Source organism: Gadus chalcogrammus, chromosome 9 (assembly GCF_026213295.1).
Source record: "Gadus chalcogrammus isolate NIFS_2021 chromosome 9, NIFS_Gcha_1.0, whole genome shotgun sequence".
Classification (NCBI taxonomy): domain Eukaryota; kingdom Metazoa; phylum Chordata; class Actinopteri; order Gadiformes; family Gadidae; genus Gadus; species Gadus chalcogrammus.
The window spans coordinates 24,249,207-24,266,286 of NC_079420.1; the positions used below are offsets into that span (position 1 = coordinate 24,249,207).

A 17,080-nucleotide genomic window follows, 5' to 3' on the forward strand; every position below is an offset into this window, starting at 1 on the left:
TGGGTCATAATTACTCCTCCCTCACTCCTCGCCGTATCCAAGCTGCTGATGCAACTCTTGTGTGTGACTGAAGTGAAGACATGAGAGCAGCAGATAGCCTCTAGCAGCCTAGAGCAGCCATATATTATCCTGATCACATAGCCCCTCCATTCATTTATATAATGAATCAAGTGTTGTAGTTTGAGAAATGTAGCTATCCAATGTATAAAGGCTGTCTGGTGTTATCAGACATATGTTTACATCTCATATGATCACAACAACACACACACACACACACACACACACACACACACACACACACACACACACACACACACACACACACACACACACACACACACACACACACACACACACACACACACACACACACACACACACACATTCAATATCATCTGATTCTCTACCATGGTTTGGTTTTAGAGTTTGACTTAAATAGAAAGTGTCACGTTTTATCACAAAGCAAAGTCATTTGTGTAATATATTACATATATGAATGTAATGCGTGATACATTTTTATGCAAGGATAAACGAGTGACCCCTGTAGGTCACCTTAGATTGGTCTAATGGTACTTTGTTGTAAAGATGATGACTCTGAAGTTCTGGGGTCACGGTGCCTTCAGCCATACAGGTGGCCCTTTCTCCACATGCTTTGGGTTCAAATCAAACACGGTGTACCACACTTCATGACGCATGGCAGCGTCATGAAGATGGATCTGGTCTGAATGCTTGTTCACGTTTTAGATGAGGTCACTCTTTTTGTTATTAATACATTATTTATTTTGACATTGGTAAAACATAGGAAATGGATGCACTTGTAGGCTTGACTCTACTGCCCCCTTATGGTACATTTTGCACACATGTGTTTCTACCTGCCAGGTCGCCGTATATGCAATCAAATTGTTATTTCAGTCCAAGTTGATAATTAAATGGTTCTGTATCGTATAGAGCTGTTAAGCTATTAAAATTATGCCTTGGAACCTTGCCCTAAAAAAAATAAAAAAAATAATGTGCATTCAATGTTTAAAATAAATAAATAATCACATTCAATTTCTCTGTAATATTGTGATGTATATGTTAATCATGTAAGGCCTGGGCTTCTCCGAGCCGAAATCTTCCCTTGATGGTAGCATGATGATGTATGATGATGTACACTGGACTGGAACTTGACTAAGCAAAGGGCTCTTGGCCTCATAATTTGGTGAAATGTCTCATCGAGCAAACATGTGGATCACTTCTATCTGTATGAGGAGGATATAACAGGGCAGGGTAGTGAAGTATTGGTGTTCGACTCCCAGGCAGTCGATTCTGGGTTCCATCCCGAGTTCTGGGTGCCTTTAAGCAAACAGGAGCAGAATCCCCTGACGACCTGCCTCTCAACGACATGTTCTGAATAAACCCTCTATGGGAGGGCCTCCTCAGGGTCTATAGTCGACTGCTAACCTCTTCCATCAACAGATGGACCTTGGATACTGTCAGGAGCTTGCTACAGCTATTCTGCTGTCCTATGGCTGGCCCTATGGTGTGTGTTAGAGTGTGGCTGGCTGGAGGAGAGGCAAGAGAGGCCTGAAGGATGATGGAAGTTTGTAATCAGGAACAGTGTACAGGATTATATAGTGTACAGTTGTAAAGCTCTGGTGATACACACCCAAGGTTAGTAGACAGTGTTTGCACCATTAATGGTGGTTTGAACTGCCAATATAATAATGAAGAAGAAGAAGAAGAAAAAGCAGAAGGAGACGGATGAGAATGAGAAGAAGGAGGAGAAGAAGTAGGGGAAGGAGGAGAAGGAGACGGAGAAGGAGGAGAAGGAGAAGAGCCCCATTTCCACCATCTTGTCTCAGATTCATTTAAAAGGTCAGCGATGTTGTGAGAGTTCAAGAGAATCGCCCTATGGGGGAAAACTTTGGTGTTCCATTAAACAGACAGCAGCTCAAGTGTGAATGCACCCTTATTTTGTAACTCATAAACGTGTTATCCTTTAAAAGTACATTTTGTGTGTTCTTAAAGCAGGCCTATTTGAGGTGGTGCACGTGAAAAACTTTACGATGGACAGATATATTATTATATATTATACAACGGGGGACCTAAATCCAGCGATCTGATTGGTTCCCAACTGTTGTATAATGAGCGTATAAATAACTGCTATGACGCCCGATCATTTTGTGAAAGTTTGCATATCACTCCGCGCCTGGAAGTAGAAACAGTTACAAAGTAAAACATATGTTGGATGATGGAGGGCGTGTAAATGTTGTTACTCCGGTAGTGAGCAAGGCGATGGAGAGACTAACGAAAGCTTAGGCACACGGCGAGTGAACTGCTCCATAGGATAAATTGCCGGCGAACCGCTCTAACGGAGCCTTCTCTCGGAGGGACGCTAAAGTGTGTTGCATAGCGACCGTCGATGCATAGCGGCAGCCAGGAGGGACTACTTTTTTGTATTCTTTAATTAAACGGCTATTTTGTCTTTCTTGGTTTCTTTTTAAATGTAGTGTGTCCATGACTTTCGTTTCGCCATAATAGTAACCGTTGTATAAAAGCAATAGATCACTTCAGTCAGTGGCATGTGCTCATTATACCACTTCGAAGGGGGTCGAAAGCCTCCATGTCTTTAAGCTTTGTTATGTCCATGTCTTTCTTTTATGGAGCGTTTCAGAGCTCACATCTCATGAACGCTCTATAGACAGGATATTCAGAGATCTGTGAGGTGCAGAGGCCTTCATTAAACATCTAACTATAGACAGGACAATCTACAACAACACAACACTGCATACTCTACCATTACCGACAGACCCTGAGGTATTTCAGAAGGGAGGTGAAAACAATCATTTGTCTAATCCTTTGTTCAGTGTTCCCTCCCTAGGGATCGGCTTTATGAAGTAATGTGAGGTCGCACAACTTCATCACTCACATGAGCTACTGCAGGTAAGGAGGAAGAAGGAAAGTATACATAATCTAATGCCCAGTGTCTATTCTAAAATTATAAAGCAGATTGAACCGTTCAAAACATAATAATATCATGTTAGGCCGACATTTTGTTCCAAACAAACATTACATCACATGTGGTGCATTATAAACCCCCTTTGTTGGCGAGAGCAACAGCAAAGAAGAGTAGGCTACAAGCTTTCTACCTTTTCCTTCATGGCCCATGCAGGCTCCCACATGTCCACTCAGCAGTCTACATGTCACCCATGAGCTCACCCCATGGGTGACACACACTCCAAGGGGCTTATTACGCTAACCACCAGCTGAGGAGAGGAACACATGTTCCTCAGACCCACCTGGTCGCCAGACCACCACACGTCTCTCTTCAAGTGAAACAGTTAAGATGCTTCTTTAACATGGGGCTGGGTAAAATAAGGTGAGATTTGCCACAGTAAGAGATATTTCTATAGTTCAACATTTAGAGAGTTGTATATCGTCCAGATTGGGCCTATAGGGGAGGTGAGATGTTATGGTTTGGTAGTTCTGGTTTAAGGGTTAACAGCATCCTGCTGGGGTAGAGAATGTATCTTAAATGCGAACTCGCGAGATCTAGAGTTTCCCATGGCTATTATATACCTGCCTTCAGCTAATCAATAATGCAAATAATTATCGGTTTGTCCAAATGATTGAAATGTGAAAGAGGTGTAGGATAAATAAATATTATAAATAGGAATTCAAATGATTTGGCTTGCTTAAAAGTAAAGCAACTAAAGACAGATTTAAAACACAACAGGTGAAGGCTTATTTGCTTGCGTTGACAGCAGGGAGTCAGGACGGCCCAACCTCGCGATATCTGCATCGTCACATCACGTCTCAGCAGATCCATCATCTAAACCTCCTGCCATTACTGTCGGCGGACGGAAAAGGACGAGCGGAGTCGTTCAGTCGTCTCCTTTAACCCTGACGCCGTCTCCTTTAACGGCCGCTCAGCCGGGAGCACCGAGGAGACTCCCGGAGAAAAGGAGACGAGAGAGAATGACCCCGGAGCCGGACCATGGCGGATCTACCTGAGCACTGGTCCTACGGAGTGTGTGGGGACGGCAGGGTGTTTTTCATCAAGTAAGACGAGATCTTTACCAGACCCAGTAGCGAGAGTTCTGTTTTGTTAGGCGTAGTGTCTCTCTGGTGTAACAGTTGTTACCGTGAGGTAGTATTATTAGTGCAAAGTATAGTGTAGTATTATAGTGTATAGTAGTATAATGTCCCTCTGGTGGAACAGGTGGAACCGTGAGGTAGTATTATAGTGTATAGTAGTATAGTGTTCCTCTTACCGTGAGGTATTATTATGGTGTATAGTAGTATAGTGTCTCTGGTGTAACAGGTGTTACCTTGAGGTAGTATTATAGTGTATACTAGTATAGTGTCCCTCTGGAGTTACAGGTGTTTACCCTGAGGTAGGCCTAGTATTATAGAGTATGGTAGTATAGTGTCTCTCTGGTGTAACAGGTGTTACCGTGAGGTAGTATTATAGTGTATAGTAGTATAATGTCTCTGGTGTAACAGGTGTTTACCGTGAGGTAGTATTATAGTGCATAGTAGTATAATGTCTCTGGTGTAACAGGTGTTTACCCTGAGGTAGTATTATAGTGTATAGTAGTATAATGTCCCTCTGGTGTAACAGGTTTTTACCGTGAGGTAGTATTATTGTATAGTAGTATAATGTCCCTCTGGTGTAACAGGTGTTTAGCCTGAGGTAGTATTATAGTGTATGGCAGTAGGCCTATGATGTCCCTCTGGTGTAACAGGTGTTTACCCTGAGGTAGTATTATAGTGTATACTAGTATAGTGTCTCTCTGGTGTAACAGCTGTTTCTCTCCCGCAGCGATGAGGAGCTCCGTACTACTTGGCTTCATCCCCGCTCTGGAGAATCCGTCAACTCCGGACACATGATGCGCTCAGGTAGACGGCTGGTGTGTTACACATGTTGGTCACATGTTGGTAGCTGTTAACATGTTGGTGACTGTTTACATGTTGGTCGCTGTTCACATGTTGGTCGCTGTTCCCAGTTCACATGTTTGATAGCTGTTCACATGATGGGCGATGTTGACACGTTGGTAGCTTTTCATCTGTTGCTCACTGTTCACATGTTGGTAGCTGTTCACATGTTGGTCGCTGTTCACATGTCGGTAGCTGTTATTATGTTTGTGACTGTTCAAATGTTGGTCGCTGTTCCCATGTTGGTAGCTATTCAAATGTTGATGACTGGTCACATGTTGGTAGCTGTTAACATGTTGGTCGCTGTTCACATGTTGGTCGCTGTTCCCAGTTCACATGTTTGATAGCTGTTCACATGATGGGCGATGTTGACACGTTGGTAGCTTTTCATCTGTTGCTCACTGTTCACATGTTGGTAGCTGTTCACATGTTGGTCGCTGTTCACATGTCGGTAGCTGTTCACATGTTGGTCACTGTTCACATGTTGGTCGCTGTTCCCATGTTGGTAGCTATTCAAATGATTGTGACTGGTCACATGGTGGTAGATGCTCACATGTCGGTAGCTGTTCAGATGTTGGTGACTGTTAACATGTTGGTCGGTGTTCACATGTTGATAGCTATTCACATGTCGGTGACTGTTTACTTATTGATAGCTGTTTACATGTTGGTGACTGTTCACATGTTTGCGACTGTCACATGTTGGTGACACTTCACATTTTGCTTACACTTCACATGTTGGTTACTGTTTACATGTTTGTCAGTGTTCACAAGTTGGTGACTGTTCACATGTTGTTGACTGTTTACATGTTGGTCGCTGTTCACATGTTGGTAGCTATTCAAATGTTGGTAGCTGTTCAGATGTTGGTGACTGTTAACATGTTGGTCGGTTTTCACATGTTGGTCACTGTTAACATGTTGGTAGGTGTTCAGATGTTGGTGGCTGGTCACATGTTGGTGACAGTCACATGTCATCTTTTCAGATGTTGGTCGGTGTCAACATGTTGGTCGGTGTTCACATGTTGGTGACTGTTCACATGTCGGTGACCCTTCACATGTTGGTGACTGTTTACATGTTGGTCGTTGTTCACATATTGGTCGCTGTGCACATGTTGGTTGCTGTTCACATGTGGGTCACTGTTCACATGTTCGTTGATAGCTGTTCACATGTTGGTTGCTGTTCCCATGTGGGTCACTGTTCACATGTTGGTCGCTGTTCACATGTTGATCACTGTTCACATGTTGGTAGCTGTTCTCATGTTGGTAGCTGTTCACATGTTGGTCACTGTTCACATGTTGATCACTGTTCACATGTTGGTAGCTGTTCTCATGTTGGTAGCTGTTCACATGTTGGTAGCTGTTCTAGTGACGATCACTGTTCACATGGTGGTTGGCTCTGTTCACATGTTGGTAGCTGTTCACATGTTGGTGTTTATAGGGGAGGCTTTAGAGGAAGCAGAAAACCTTCAGCTGACACTCAGCGGTCTTATTCCTACGTTCCAGACCTACCTCAGGGATGGGAGGAAGGATTCACGGACGACGGGGCGAGTTACCTCATCAAGTAAGCATTTCTTTTTTATTTACTGATAATACTTTTGTTGGTATAGATAAATATAGAGAACACTTTATTGGATAATACAAGTTGAAATGAGATGCAGTGAGCAGTGTCCAGCTCACTGAAGCATTGCATGTTGGCCTGCTGGTTACCGGTGTGTGTTACCGACCTAATGCTACTCACTCACTAACTTCCTCTACTAGCAAATTAAACAGTAAACCACATGATTTTGTATGTGCTTAAGCAACCACGAGGAAATAGTAGTTATAGTCTTTTCTCTAGGAAAAGACACACACACACACACACACACACACACACACACACACACACACACACACACACACACACACACACACACACACACACACACACACACACACACACACACACACACACACACAGAGGACTTTGGTCTTGTGATCCTTGCCAAGTGATTCAGGTGTGGACTGTAATCATTTTAGAACTGAGTTTTTTTTATTTTATTTTTTTTTTTTTTTATTGCGTAGAAATAAGGTTACATTTGAAAATGTTGAAGGAAACTTTTATTCAGTCTCTTCAGATATTCAGTTTAGTTCAGCTCAACTAAGTTTAGTTTAGTTCAGATTAGTTTAGTTTAGCTCAGATTTAGTTTAGTTCAGATTAGTTTAGTTCAGTTTAGTCCGAGGGATGACCAGATAATAATTGCTTGTAAGCGACTGAAAGTGTCCGGCGAACCATAAAATAAGCCCTCTAGTCTAGACCCTTTTTTTCGTTGATAATCAAGTAGAGATTCTCAAAGTTGCCCGGAGGAATGTAACAGCCCAAAATGTCATCCATATTATTGGCTAGGGGCACAGCGAACGCTTACAAATCTGCATTTTTTAACCAATAATATTGCTCAAAATAAATCCCCCCTCTTGATACTTGTCAGTTTTAAATATGTTGGCGCCTCTATTATATTATTCACGGTAGCCGGTAATCGACTTGTGTGGACTTCCTGGAAACATGGACCTACCGGTAAGGCACAGACTTCGAAAACAGTCTTTTTTAATAAACTCCTGGTAGGCTAACTAAGTTGTTTATGCTTTCTTTTATATGTAGGGACCCTATCATGCTACTGCAGAGGTTTGGTGCTATTTTGAGCAATATTAGTGGTTAAAAAATGCAGATTTGGAAGCGTTCGCTGTGCCCCTAGCCAATAACATGGAAAGCATTTGGGCTGTTAGATTGCTCCGGGCTACTTTGGGCAAGCTCTTATCCATTATCACCGAAAAAAAGTGTCTGAGGGCTTATTTTATGGGTCGGAATTACGGAATTGCGCTTGAAGAGATAGAAGGTGCTGGCTCTGGCCTTGGACAGTTGTCTTTTCTACTTGAAACCACACAGTTTAGAGTCAGAGGAGGATGTTCGTCATTCCTTAGTCACTGCTCTACAGGTACATTTAGTCCTGGCAGCTCACTGCTCTACTGTGTACAGTTGGTCCTGATAGCTCACTGCTCTACTGTGTACAGTTGGTCCTGGCAGTTCACTGCTCTACTGTGTACAGTTGGTCCTGGCAGCTCACTGCTCTAGTGTGTACAGTTGGTCCTGGCAGCTCACTGCTCTACTGTGTACAGTTAGTCCTGGCAGCTCACTGCTCTACTGTGTACAGTTGGTCCTGGCAGCTCACTGCTCTACTGTGTACAGTTGGTCCTGGCAGTTCACTGCTCTACTGTGTACAGTTGGTCCTGGCAGCTCACTGCTCTACTGTGTGCAGTTGGTCCTGGCAGCTCACTGCTCTACTGGTACAGTTAGTCCTGGCAGCTCACTGCTCTGTGTACAGAGCAGACCATCCAATGAGTCTGCGCTTCATTCAGTTGAAGGATTAAATATCCAGGTTGTTCACTGCTCAACAGATTTGATGACTGGGGAACTGGTGGGTTAATGAATGAAGAGACAAACTTTTTGATTGATGCCATTAATGCCGCTTTTCCACTGCATGGTACCAGCTCGACACGACTCGACTCGACTCGACTCAGCTCGCCTTTTTTGCGTTTCCACCGCGATCTAGTACCTCAAGTGGCTGCTTTTTCTAGTACCGCCTCGCTCTAGGTTCCAAGCGGCTGAGCCGATGCTAAAAGGTGACGTCGGCAGACGGCCGGCCACTGATTGGCCAGAGAGTGTGACGAAGTCACGAGAGCGACATGGCAACCATGCTGGTAACGATAGAACAGCCATAGTAGCGCCGCAGCCAACATATTCCACTTCTTCAACATGCCAGCTAATAATACGAACACGAATACCATTGCATCGATGTTCTCCATTGTTGTTATGTGGGTTCTGTCCATGTGTGGGTTACGTAGGTGTTGTTTGCGTCGCGTACAAAAATACGTCACGGCCCATTCGCGCAGACGACCCCGCCCACGTCCCGGAGGTACTATTTGCGGTGGAAAAGCACCCGCGCTGCTACCGTGTCGAGTCGTGTCGAGTCGTGTCGAGTCGTGTCGTGTCGAGTCGAGCTACATGTGCGGTGGAAAAGCGGCATAAGTAGTTTGATCTTTGGTAACCCTAATTGATTTGTTTCCTGGTTTGTTTGGTGTTTGAACAACAAGCATTCACCAGGGTGTAGATAAACAGCGTTATAAACAGGATAACTATCGAATTTAAACATTATATCAAGCACATAACATGCTAACAGAATATAACATAAAGTGAATATTAAAAAAGCATCCAGATGGAGTGATCTTTTAAATCTAAAACAAACAATGCTTGGTAAAGGGCCGAGTAGTTTCGGTGTGCCCTCAACTCGTAGCCCGAAGATTATGGGTTTGATCCCCTGCAGGTCCACATGCCACCTGTAGTCTTTAGCCAGACGCCCTCTCCCCCATGCATACATGTGCCCTGAATTCACTGTAGTCCATCGGTAAACGCGTCTGCAATGTTACTAATACTAAGATGACCCAAGATACTGCCTGAGGCTGTTTGCATACTGACATTTGTCGCTTGTGAGGCTCACTCACTCCCTCACCTACTCACACTCTCCCATTACAAACAGAGTTGTCCACTCACTTGCAACCCATCATTCCTCAAGACTCTTGTTTCCTGCTCACACAACATGTTGGTAAGGGAGATCAATGTTGAGGAATGTCTCTCACTCTGTCTGTACTCACACACACTCACGCACACACGTATGTTTGTATTCTATGTGTGTGTTTGTTGAAGAGTACTAAGCCCCCCCTCAGCAGGGGGCATCCAGCATGAAGGGGAAGGGACAAATCTCATGAAAGAGGGATAAACCTATCCCAGGAATGCAGAGGGAGGGAGACGGAGGGGGAGAGAAAAAACAAAAGGACAACACAGTTTTTATTTATTGAAGAACGCCATGGCTTCTGCTTACCTGTAACTGTCCAACAGTGGCTCTATGATGGGAACCTTGTGTTGATCATCCTAGTGAACCATACAGGATTAAGGGATGTCTAGCGAGGAGGCTGCAGGTTCTGCTCCTGCACTAGGAGGTCCCTGTGGACCCTGTACCCTGTGTGTCCTACACCCTCCTTCCCTCTGAGGCGTCTGATCAGGGACGACTTCATCAAAGAAGATGACAGTTCTCTGAAACAATCACATCAATGAAAGGTTCTCTATAGCAGGGTTCCTCAACCTCTATAGCAGGGTTCCTCAACCTCTATAGCAGGGTTCCTCAACCTCTTTAGCAGGGTTCAACCTCTATAGCAGGGTTCAACCTCTATAGCAGGGTTCCTCAACCTCTATAGCAGGGTTCAACCTCTATAGCAGGGTTCAACCTCTATAGCAGGGTTCAACATCTATAGCAGGGTTCCTCAACCTCTAGAGCAGGGTTCAACCTCTATAGCAGGGTTCAACCTCTATAGCAGGGTTCCTCAACCTCTATAGCAGGGTTCCGGAGCTCTGCCCCGCCCCCCAGCCCCCTCCACCACGAGTCATTGATGGCTCAGAGACCTTCACTGTTCGCCATTGATGTCTGCCGCCAAGGCCGCGGCCCAAGTTCCTATTGGACTAGGGTTACGGTCCAGAAGAAAGCTTCTGGGTTGCAGCTCGGGACATTATGGACCATCCACTCATTAAAGACTTTCTTGAGGAACATCCAGTTCCTCCTGTTAGGAAGCCAGGAGGCGTCCGTAAGAGGGGGGGGTTACTGTTAGTTATCCTGATATTTTTGTGTTCCTGTTTTTTCGGCAACGTGCTTTTGTTTACATTTTGGAAGTCAGGTGATGGTCAGACATGCAAACGGTGCGATTTTCGGTGCAAGTCTCCTTTTTTTTTATCAATAATTTGGGGATCTGTGTGGTTCGTGCAGATTCGAAGATCCGTGCGAGTAATCTTATTGATTACTCTTCCCACCATTCTAACGCCGTTACCGTTACTTCCAAAGAAGTTACTATAATTGAAGCAGTTTTTTCATCAAACTAACTGGAGCTCTCTCTCTCTTTACTGTTCCTTCCTTGGTTAGTGGGCACGAGACAATCACATTAATGATAACGATTGGTTGAGGTAGAATAACATGTCACGGTAAGCCAATCAGAGGTAGAGTTGGGTGGGTATTGTTTACAAAAACTCGAAAGCACGCATAGTCGGAAATACAACGGCACAATTGAGTCAACAAGGAACAGGAATGGTGAGCCAAAATAATCCAAAGACAGCCTTCTTTAAATAGAAGTGGATTGTGTTACTTTCCCTCCGAGAAATTAAAGGAACGTGTGTAATCGTGAATGCACATTATGCCCTGGACAAAGTGCCTCTCGACGTCGGTGTCAAGTAATTCAAACATCTTTCAACGTTGCTTGCTTCCGTGCATTCCATGCTTCCATGCAAGAACATTAACATGTATTTTGAGTTCCGTTAAAGAGGGTTGGAGGTAGGGTCCAAATTATTTGGCACATTTGATCATTTAAAAATGTACTTGAAAGTAACGCGAAAGTCACTTTCCACAGTAACGAGTTTGGTTTATACTACTCCGTATAGTGCTGTACGTACACACAGAGAGCCCTCTCCGTCATCGGAGACCCGGTCGGATACCCTCTAGCTCTAAGTACGGACGGAGATGGCAAGGGCTGTGATTGGTCCTCTAACAAGATCCGCCGAACCACCCCCGCCTTAGCTTCGGCGACAGTCCGGCCGCCGTCGAAGCCGTCCAGCGGCAGTCTGGCAGCTCCGGCGGTGTACTCCGGGAGCTGAACTGCCGCTGAAGCTTTCCGGCTGCTCCGGCGGGTGTACTCCGGGAGCTGAACTGCCGCCGAAGCTGGCAGGTCCGGCGAGGGGGAGCTCAGTGGCAGTCCGGCAGCTACAGCGCAGGGAGCTCGGTGGCAGTCCAGCAGCTCAGCTCCCGGAGTACAATCCCTTTCTACTCTGTGTCGCGGTTCATGGACTTCAGAGAGTCAAGGCCAAAGTTCCTTTCCCCCAATTCTTCTCAACCATGGCTGAGATATCCCCCACTCCGAGTCTTTACTTGTTGTGGAAGTACCAGAGGCGTGAAACGCAGTCTTTATGATTCATAATATCATCCGAGGCACACACAAACTGTAGCTTTTGGCTGTGATATTAGATATAGTATTATATAAATACCCATACATAATATTATTATATTATATTATATTTAGTGCTGTCAAGCGATTAAAATATTTAATCGCAATTAATCTTATTAATGTCATAGTTAACTCACGATCAGTGTTCACGTTAGCCGGCTATAGCCGGACATTGCACGCACGCATGGCCGGTATAATAAAATATAAACAGCCCACATGTCCGAGAAAAAGAAGCAAGAAGTTTGGATTTATGTATGAATTAATCAGTAGCATATGAAAACCAGTAGCCGTTCCTGGCCGAGCTCACCAGGGAGGCAAACACGAACGTGCATTCATGAACGCGAAGTGCACCCGCACATGCATACACATGTCACTCAGTGGCCACGCTATTGAACGCTGATTGGCTGTCATAACGCGAAAAATCGCGTCAAAGCTGAAATATTTCAACTCGAGCGAATTTGTCGCGGCACAAATCCTCGTGAACGCGCTCGCCTGTGCATGGCGAAAGTGTGGCGCGACAAATCAAAACTTGTCGCCGGTTTTCTTTCTCGAAAAATTTGCCCGATACGCGCCTATACGTTCACTTTGTATGGGATCTTGTCGCCCCGTCGCGTTTGGTGTGAACGCACAAATCTTTCCCGACTGGGCAAAGCTGGCCAAAATCGCCAGTATAATCCCCGTGCCCAGTTATTGAAGCAACTTAGTTTGTGTCGACTCGTTTGTCGTTTAAATGGACTTAAGTGGACTTCTGGTGATTAAATTGAAGATATTCCAAATGTCCGATAAGTCTAGCGTGAACCCTGCTCACGATTAATCGCAATTTTTTTTCTATTCTAAGTATCCCTTGATTTCGTGCTGCTAGCCTTTTAGTGGGATCAGAGAGTGTTGAGAAGGATAGTAATAAAATATATTTGGTAATATGGATATAAGAAGAGAGACCCGCAGTATTCCTTGCAGCGCCGTCCGGCATCCTGAGCTGTGCACCTGCAACCTCTCCCTCACTCAACACTGCCTTAACAAACTGTCAACGTCACAACCAAGTAGATTTTTTTCTAGAGGGGAGTAACTGAGCGCCCCCTCCCGAAGTGGTACAGCCCAGGTGGGCCTTGAACTGCGATTGGTCAGAAAGACGTAACAGCTAATGACAACATTGAAGTCTGTTGCAGGCTCGAACAGAGTGACACATAAACACTAGGGATGGGCAAAATGATTATTTTCCGGGAACTAGTTCTTTCAGTTCAGTTCACTATAACGATTCGTTTGTTTGATTCGTTTGTTTTGATTTGTTCGTTACGTCAGATTACGTCATTTGGTGTTTGCCCCCCCCCCCGCGAGACGGCCGTGAGCATAATTTAAACGACTTTTAGGCTCTAACCCCCGTGAAAATCGAGAAGGTATACTATATAGTTTAACCGAATGTCCCACCAGTATTTATACCACTTGCTTACTCTCTATATTTCATTCATGGTTTTACATTTATTATTTTATTTTACTTAACATTTAATTCTTCATTATTCAGGCATTAAAGAACTTTCATGGTCATAAATAAAAAATACGAACTGCAGTTTAATTTCTTTCTTTGTTCTTAAATTGACGTAGAATGGAGCTAAGACTCCTGGGATTGGGAAATGCGTTTATCCAATAAACAGATGGAGGGCAAGTCTATTTTCCAAAGAATGTAGGGGGATATATGAGTGGCCCCACGTCGAATGGTATGACCCAAGATACGTCAGACAGAGAAAGCGCGCATATTCGACGGTACCGCCTTGTCATTTGTTTACCCAGGTGCCATTGCAACACCATTGCTACCTCTCATTGGCTGAATCTTTGAGAACGTTGTAGAGTCAATCAATATAAGTCGGAGTATATAAGGGAGACGGAGCTCTGTTCGTTTGTATATTTTATTTACGTGACCATATTTTTGGTTTATGTTAAAAAAAAAGAATCAAAGAACCAGTTCTTCTTGTTTTGGGGAACCAGTTCTTGTCGTTCACGTTCGGGATTCGTTCGTTGTGAACGAATCGGTTGCGACCGACTCATCCCTAATAAACACACACACTCTTTTAAGGAGTTTTTCACCCGCTCAGTTTATTCCAGCTATTTGTTGCATATTAACTAAATCCTGCTTTCCCATGTTTCGTGTTTACTCTGGGGATAATTAACAGATTGGTCTCAGAGGACCTTAGGATATAAGGACAACTTCACACTCAAAATGCACATAAAAGGTAAAAACGAAGACAAAAAATTACTGAAGTTATTATGGCAGTTCAGTGGTACCAACAAATGGATGACAACAGGTTTGGGAAGGATTTATTTTGACAGCGAAGATGACTACACTCCCCCACGTCAAAAGTGGAAACCACAGCCAAATGCAGCTCTGAGACACTACGGCGCCATCCATCTTCCAGAGATGGTGGAGGAAAAACATGCATCCAGGTGTCGCAGATCTGACTGCAAGAGCAAAACATACGTGATGTGCAGGAAGTGCAAGGTATTCCTTTGTGTTTCCAATAAGGGGAATTGCTTTTGAAGAATCATACTAAATAAGCACAAGGCTCGATGGGCTCCTCGATGGGCTCAACACAATTAAGCCTTCTTGGGTCTCTGAAACAGACTTGGGATTGCTTGAAAAATGCAGCTCATTCTCATAATCATATTTTTGAATAGATCTCCCATCACTCGGGTTTGACCATGAGTTATATGACCCTGCGGTCATAGTGGGAAAAAAACTTTTGGAGATCTTCTTACTTCCAGTATTGAACAACTCTCAGGGGTCAGTTTCCCAAAAGCATAGTTGCTAACTTCCTTAGCAACCTACCTCTTAGGGACTGAACAGTTAAAAGGAAAGTGTTCCCCAAAACCATTTCACCTACATAGTAAGCTCATAGTATGGAGTAAGTTATTAAGCTCCATAGTACTAGCAAGGTAAGGCTTCCTGACTGTTTTCCAACAACATAGTCTGGCTGAGTCCTTATTACACACATGGTAAAAAGGCAAGTTATATACAGTGGCTCTTGGGCTGTTGCAGGTCCATATTATGCCACATGCTTCCTGGATATTCATGGTCACATGAACGATTTCAGTCTTCTCTGTCTTTTTTACGCAATTATCATTCCGAGTTAGTGCAGTACCACCTCCAAATGTTTAGAGTGTGAAACTTTACTAGACACTTAATGGCTCACAAATATTTTTTCTAACATCCCTGTTACTTGTACGTATGTAATAAGATTCTGGGCAGTGGGAATATCAAGAAACATGCATCCACTGCAGCGACAAGACAAGATGTTGCCCCCCTGTCTTAATGAATAGGCTATCAAAATATTGTAGGAGGGAAATATACAGCCTAGGTACTGTAAAGAGATCAACAGACTTCAAACATCAAACATCTATCATTAGAACTGAGGAAACAAGACTCCTCTGGCAGGGCTTGAACCGTTGGCAAAAAAACAAACCTGTTCAGGGCGAGTGCTCTAACTACTCAGACATTGGACTCTCGCACAGAATTTGGGAGAAAAGTAATTTATTTACTTATCCATATCCTAGAGAATAATGTAGATAAAGCAAATTTCTCAACAAATTCATTGTTTGAATTATCTTTTTTTCATAAACATATCAACTGATAGCAGCAACTATAATGTATTGCGTAGATAGTGCCTATGCTGATGAATTCGCCAGTGTCATTAACATTTTTCCAAGCAAACAATTATTTCCGAAATTGTTTCTAATGTTGATACAAAGGTTAAGTAGGCTATACATAGTCAAGTTGGCGAATATTAACCCCTAGTGTATAACAAGCACTTAGTCTAAATATCAAAGTATGTTAGTCTTCCATCGGTGAATGATTGAATGCCTCAGAGCAACTCTGAACTCCGCCTTCAATTCTGTTCACCATGTATTAGCTGATAAGTATGCAGCTAATCAACGAAGAGATCAGCTACACATTACTATGTTAGCTGGAGATTTTTGGGAAACACTCGTACTTCAGCTGCTGCATAGTACAATTAGGCTTAGTAATTAGTCTGCGAAATGCTACCGTCCTGACTGTTTTGGGAAACGCACCCCAGGTTTAGAGTGGTTGATTTTAGCATTTTTGCCCCATTCACTTTCCATATTAAGTATTATAAATAGTATCAAACAAAAAGTATACATTTTGCGCACGCAAAATTCTGCTATCGGCAAAAATGTAGGAGATAAATACAGAAAATTTGGCGGAAGGAAAAACAAAAGACATGATAACAATAGTGTGGCTTACTTTGAAACCACAGTAATTAGGTTGACCTGTATTAGGTCACTGGCACACAAGAGGAATAGTGTTTCAGTCTCTGATCAGTATTGTCATTTATCACACGTTTACTTGGTAGCTGCCTTACTTTCTGCTACTTAATCTGGTAACTGTTTATGTAAATCCATTCCTGTCCTCGTTTCCTGTCCTTGTTTCTCCGCTAGTTAGATTCATTGCATAGGTTTGCTAATTAACTTAGCTGCTAGCTAGGCTAGCTATAATTATACTGTTTATGCCTTTTGAGATTCATAGTCAGTGAAGCTACGTAGATAGTTACAGTTTTTTTCAATTGCTTGAACACGTTTTGCAAAATTTGGCTCATTGTGTCAAAACTCAACACACAAGCAAATAAGACAACAACACTGGGAAATAAACCATTCACATCTATGTCAAATTGAAACTCGGCTATCGAAACCTAACAATTCTTTGTAAAAATGGCACTCTGATGTCAAAATGAAACACACTTGCGTCATATGAATACACTTTCAGATCAGCAGCAACACACTGGTCTACTTTATATAAAACACTGCTGTCTTTCATGTTCACTGTTTTTATTCAGTTCCACAGAGGGCACGTTTTCACCACAACCAAAATAAATACTAAATACTGTACATTACAGGACTGTACATTACAGTGCAGTAAATACAGTTTGAGCAAAAATAAATAAATAAATAAACCCTATTGTACTGTGAACACAGAAAAACATGGCAATTGTGCATGGGTGGGCTTATGGACCCTGCCGTCTGTTGGGGTCTGGCCATAGGATCTCATCAACATCACAAGCAATATTATCTTCCGCTAAGCATCGGG

The 17,080-nt window shown here is 43.4% G+C and overlaps 1 protein-coding gene across 8 annotated transcripts in view; it reads left to right on the forward strand.

The window, feature by feature from the left end:
* Positions 1-3,777: 3,777 nt before the first annotated feature.
* The window catches only part of LOC130388607 (pleckstrin homology domain-containing family A member 7-like), a 153,130-nt gene continuing 139,827 nt past the window's right edge, over positions 3,778-17,080 (forward strand). For 7 of the 8 annotated variants that reach the window (XM_056598010.1, XM_056598004.1, XM_056598014.1 and 4 more), the window contains exons 1-3: positions 3,778-4,044; positions 4,808-4,884; positions 6,421-6,478. In XM_056598010.1, the coding sequence (XP_056453985.1) occupies positions 3,980-4,044; positions 4,808-4,884; positions 6,421-6,478 (200 nt within the window). In that variant the 5' untranslated portion in view covers positions 3,778-3,979. The remainder of the gene's footprint in view (positions 4,045-4,807; positions 4,885-6,420; positions 6,479-17,080) is intronic. The other variant, XM_056598006.1, reaches the window with a different exon arrangement.